Source organism: Carex rostrata, chromosome 2, assembly GCF_964058835.1.
Source record: "Carex rostrata chromosome 2, lpCarRost1.2, whole genome shotgun sequence".
Lineage (NCBI taxonomy): Eukaryota > Viridiplantae > Streptophyta > Magnoliopsida > Poales > Cyperaceae > Carex > Carex rostrata.
Window position 1 is genome coordinate 14,247,288 of NC_135919.1, and position 5,773 is coordinate 14,253,060.

General features: G+C 40.0%; 1 protein-coding gene across 1 annotated transcript; it reads right to left on the reverse strand.

Annotated features, from left to right (window-relative positions):
• Window positions 1–230: 230 nt before the first annotated feature.
• Window positions 231–5,773, reverse strand: EMB2766 (structural constituent of nuclear pore). Its single transcript, XM_078292467.1, has 9 exons — window positions 4,361–5,773; window positions 3,615–3,690; window positions 3,407–3,518; window positions 2,507–2,629; window positions 2,156–2,233; window positions 1,340–1,443; window positions 1,163–1,250; window positions 969–1,067; window positions 231–584 (listed from the first exon to the last, which is right to left on the reverse strand). The coding sequence occupies exons 1-9, from the start codon at window positions 5,688–5,690 to the stop codon at window positions 489–491; spliced, it is 2,106 nt and encodes a 701-aa protein (XP_078148593.1). The 5' UTR covers window positions 5,691–5,773; the 3' UTR covers window positions 231–488.

A 5,773-nucleotide genomic window follows, 5' to 3' on the forward strand; every position in this document is an offset into this window, starting at 1 on the left:
GTTATCTAAGCACATTTTAGTATGTATATCATATTGAACGGTTCGGATCAACTGTTTTAACTTTGTAAACAGAGATAGAGACGTGGGACATGGTTAGAGCACACAACCAATGGTACATTTTAACCCTACTCCATATAGAACACCTTGCATCCGTACTACATAGCTACAATTACTTCCATATATCAAATAAAATATTGCCAAAAGAATTGACAAAAGAATAAAAAATTGTGTTACTCGGAGCAAAATTGGGGGTTTCATGGATAATTATCTGACATTTGAAAAGTATGACGACCAAGCTGCTTTGTTAGAGAGTCGTGGTTTTGGGATAACCATATTAAAACTAGCTTCAAATTCCAAGTTAGCAGTTTCATACGAACACAATACTTGTCAGTTGATGCTAAAAAAAAAAACAATAGAATACATGTACTAAGCATCCAACATGATCCAAAGCAGATCAATGGCATCTTTTTTCTTAATACTAGACTCTATTAACTCAACCAAAACCTCGGTGGACCAGCCAAATCACGATCTGCACCTGGACCATTATTTGTCAGCTTCTGTATTTTACTTGAGAACTCATTGGCCTACAAAATAGCAAGGAAAAAAACAGACTAATCAATTACTACATCAGTAGTAGATGCAACCTTGTACATTTAACTTCAGCTGTAGAGTTCAAGATAATGTTCGCAGACAGCTTTGTTAGTTTTTTTTAGCACATTTTTATCTGGCTCAACACAACCAAAAGTATAAATCTTGTTCAAAGTTTGGTTCAAATCTTTACCACATTTTTAGTTTGGTTCAAATCTTTACCACATTTTTAGTTTGGTTCAAATCTTGTTCAAAGTTCTGGTACTTGTATCCAACCTAAACAATGAAGTGCTTTCCAACATTGCTACTCGGACTAACTCTTGATTAACTAGCATTTGTGCAGGCATCAATTAAGCCAATTCTGCATACTATGGTCTCACCTTTTCATCAATCCACATGAGAGAACGAAGCTGATTATCAAGAATTCGAACAGCCGCATCAAATGGAGACATGGAATCAGCTGACTCGGTGTTACTACCCTGTAGAAAGAGAAATATAAATAAAGATAATTAGATATGAATTTGGAGAAATTCAAAAATAATATTATAAACAAAAAGTATGTGCCTTGCAGTACCTGAGAAGCATTTAATGATTGGATGATAGATTTGACTTGTTCAGTCATGTGTTGCAACTCTGACTCAACAAACTCGGCCTGCTCATACCTGAAATATATACACCCATTTTTGTCTAATTTGAAGATAATTAAGAGAAAGACAAGAAAAGAGAGTGGCATAATGAGAGAGGGACCAACATGGTATTGCGGGCATGAGAGGGTTCGTCTTCTAGAAGTAAACCTAGCTCCCCCTCAAAGATTTTCTCTGCTTCCTCTTCAACGCTTTTCAGTGCCTTATCCACCTTCAACCATAAAGAAAATAAACAAAAGTGAGACAAACACACGGACAACAATTAAATTTTCCTTTTTTGTCATTCCTAATAAACGTTAGGCATACTTTTAGCGGGAAAAAAAAGACTCTCGATACGTCAAAGCACAGCATCATGTTGTATCTTAAATTCTCGAGTACGATGACCTTGCTTGGTTTAATAATGTTGTAATAGGCGTAATAGTGTACCTCAATGCTTGAAACAACATATATCCCTCCAAACCATCACTTATGCATATATATCAATCCCAATACTAATTCTTTCAGAAATGCCCTTGTGTTCATACAAGTCTTTACTGCACTACTAACTAAAGGCAACAATAAGAGGAGGGAATAAGTTTTAATTCTCTATTGATTACTCTCTCCCTAAACCCTGTTTGGCTTCATACTCTAGAATTTATTGGTACTCATCTTTATCACAATGATCTTACTCCCCACTCTCTCAAACCGCTTCCTCCCTCCAACCACTTATCTAGGGTCAACCCATACTCATCTTTTGTAATAGCACTTATCATGTATGCCGCCTTTCTAATAAAACTTATTCGACCAAATAAAACCGAACAATGGCCTCATAAATTTTGACCCACGGATAGAGATTTTGGAGTGTAAATTATGACGTTTAAATTTTTGTTAAGGATACAGAAGATATTTCAAAGAATTTCCACAGATGAAGCATAAAAGACAACCTCATTTTGGTGCGTCTCAATCAATTCAAGTTCCCTCTCCAAAGCTGTCTGTGTCTCCACTACCTTTGCCACCTCAGCCTATTAATATACGAGAATAAACATGTTCTCAGGAAACATCAAAATCACGAATTCTAAAACCCTAGTTGCACAAGCAATGCCAAGCCAAACATGAAATAGGTTCCATTAATAGTATAAATAATGCAAGAACGGAACAGCACTAGCCAGGGACCACAAAACGTATTATGATTATTGTCATATTCTTTGCAGGAGTTGTTCCGAAAAATTAATAAGGCTGGAAAACAGACTTAATGAATCCTTCAAGGAAAAATAAAGTGAAAAAATAATGAGAACCTCGAGCCTGATGAGAACATTCCTGTTTTGGAGAATTCTCTTGTCCCATTCAGCTATTGCGTTGGCCTGTTTTCTAAATTTTGAGGTACGCTCTTGCAGTTCATTGTTCCAATCCCTAATTATCTGCCAATAAATCAAAGTATAAAAAGTAATTATGACTCTTATATTCACCAAGTTCACTTGTCTTGCTTATAGAGATGAGTTCTTGACACCTTATTATCAAAAATCCAATAAATTAACCCAAAGAATGATCCAAAACAAGTAGCATCTTATATGTACCCAAGTCTATCAAAGCTGGCACTGCCACCATTGGCATGTACTGGAAGAAACTGAAAATTTTGCTTTAGCTAGACGTGACAAGGTCAGGCTGATTTCTTTTCAATTGTAAAAACCTATCAAGATGTTAAAATGGGAATGTTACCAATGGAGACAAATTAGATAGACCTGAGGAGTCAGACTGGTTTTCCTTTAAATAATAGAAACCAATTAAGATGTTAAAAAGGCGATTTAACCAACATCAACAAATATCTACCAGTATTTGCATAAAAGTAGCCCATAAGTAATATTGCACTAACTCCTAGAAAATTAAAAAGCTGCCATTTGCCTTCAGATCAATAAATCTCAGCATATCACAAGTTTTAGTTCATTTCACCTCACATCAGACCAAAAGGTTGATTTTTTCTCTCATGAATCAAGTCTCATCAACATTCCCTTCTTTGGCCTAACTCTCCGTCTTAGTTTTTAAAACATGAACCACAACCACTCATTTCCTTTCTTTACTTGAAAGTGGTCCTCATTGCAAGTAGTATTCATAAGTTCTTCTACAAATTTTAAGTGCCGTCTTCTTCTTTTTTGTGGAAAAATTGAAGTATGATATTTGCAGAAAGGATAGTAGTATACCTCTTCGACAGTTTTACCAGCAATCTCCGAAGGAAGCTTAGGTGCTGGTGTGACAGTTGTAGTTGTAGGTGTTGTTGTTTTTGTTGCGGTTAAGCTGGCAGATGCCGTAGTTCTATTTTACCAACACAACAAGAAAAGATAAGTGTCCATATAAAAATTGTTGCACCATTGCTGTTAATAAAGAAACTATAATTTTAAATATACAAACCCAGCACTGCTAGCTTGAATAGCTGGGGTTGACGCCTGGCTTGCCACAGCAGTTGTAGGTGTTGAAACAGAAAAACCTAATAGTTTCAAAAAAATAAAAAAGAGAAAGTTAGAAGGAAAATTTGCAACTACTCCAAATGTATTTTCATTCATATAAGAGCTTGTGATCAATCACAACTGATAATTGTGCTCAGGTCTTTGGAGTGCAAGGGAAGAGAGGGAGATAATGTGACAAACTTAATCAGCTACATCCCAATTAGGTTTACATGAATCTTAAAATATAGAAAAAGTGCCCTCTCTTGCATGAATTCTTTTTTTTAACTCTCTTTATTGATCAATACTCGTCTCCTAAAATTTTAGCCTAGGACCAAGAGTAAGCGGGGGTTTTCTTTCTATTACGTTCCTTCTCTGGATCTGTCCGACTTAGGAGCACAGAGGAACATCAATAAAATTGGTTAAGGTAAAATGGTGGTTTCAAAATTTGTGAACTCTGCAACAAATTGGAATCATCCCCCCCCCCCCAAAATTATGCCTCTACTATGAGCTGTTTTGAAATTGTGTTCTACTGTGCAAATTAGTTGTCACACAAGGTAGGTCTAGCATGTCTTTACCCTTCATAAAGTATCGTTTCAAGTATGACTCGACTTTACCAAAATTCAATCGAATTAGCCTCAATCTATCATCCAATGTAGCCTCAGTTTACCATAATTGTACGATAAAACACATATTGAGAATAATAGGACTAACCAAACAATGGGGATGATCCAGTCCCTGTAGCAGGTGCAGTTGAAGGTGTAGTGCCGAAAGATGGAAACGCAACTGTTGGAGACGCAGTTGCAGTAACTGCAGAAGTAGACGCAACAGATGTTGAAGAGGTTATCAAACCACCGGAGGATGGAGAAAATAGAGTGCTTGAGGCTGAAGAAGAAAAAATAGAAGCAGCAGTAGATGCACTAGAAGCCGGAGTAGAAGAAGAGAAGAGTGAAGGCACAGTTGGAACAGTGCCACTTGTAGTAGTAGAAGCCACCGTGCTAGTTGGAGCAGTAATTCCGGCAGCAGTACTAGTAGAAGATGGTGTTGAGCCAAATGAGAAAAGAGTTGGCTTTGGGTCGTTTGAGGCTGCAGCATTGGATGGAGCAGACAGGGAAGTAGCAGATGTTGCAGTTGGAAAGACAAATGAAGGGGCAGAAGAGCTGGTCGACTTTGCTGAGTTGGCAGTAGGAAAGGAGAAAGAAGGGGTTGAAGCAGCAGTGGTGGCAGCTGCAGTGTTACCAAAGGATGGACCCGTTGCGAAGTTGAAAGAAGCCACTGAAGTGGTCTGTGTAGATCCCGAGGAGTTTGTGCTGGTTCCAAACAAAGGAGGAGACAAAGATTGGGTTGTTGCTGTAGTGGTGGTGGTGGATAAGGAGGAGCTGGCCGTGGTTGGACCGAAAAGAGATGAACCTGGGGTCGAACCAAAGAGATTAGATGAAGGGGTGGGTGAACCGAAGAGAGATGCAGCGGGTGTTGAACCAAAAACAGAGGTTGAAGCAGTGGTGCTGGTAGTGGTAGAGGAAGAAGGTGCGTTTAAAGAGAAAGCAGATGTAAACCCCACGGAGGGGGAAGCGGAAGCTGTGCTGGAGCCGAAAAGAGGACTTGAAGCTGGGGTGGTGGAAGCGGTGGCACCGAAAAGGGGGCTTGAAGCGGGTGTGGTGGAAGCGGTGGCACCGAAAAGGGGGCTTGAAGCGGGTGTGGTGGATGGGGTGGCGCCGAACGGGCTAGAAGCGGTGGTGGAGGAAGCGGCGCCACTGAAAAGGGGGCTTGAAGCGGGTGTGGAGGCAGGTGGAAAGAGAGATGGGGTCTGGGAAGAAGATGAACCGAAGGAAAAAGATGGGGTGGGTGCAGGGGCAGCGCCGAAGGAGAAACCGGTGGAGGCAGCTGGGGCCGAGCTGGACTGGAAAGAGAAAGGGGAGGCGGAGGATGACGACTGGAACTGAAAAGGAGTGGATGAGGTGGTAGAGGAGAAAGGGCTGGATGCGGAGGAGGAGGTGGTGGAGGGAGCGGAGGACAAGTTGAAATTGAAGCCAGTTGACGCCATTGTGAAGAATAGCGGGGCGGAGGAGAGAGGTCGTCGGAGTTTTAGGGTTTTGTCGAAGGCGGGATGATTTTTTTAATAACAAA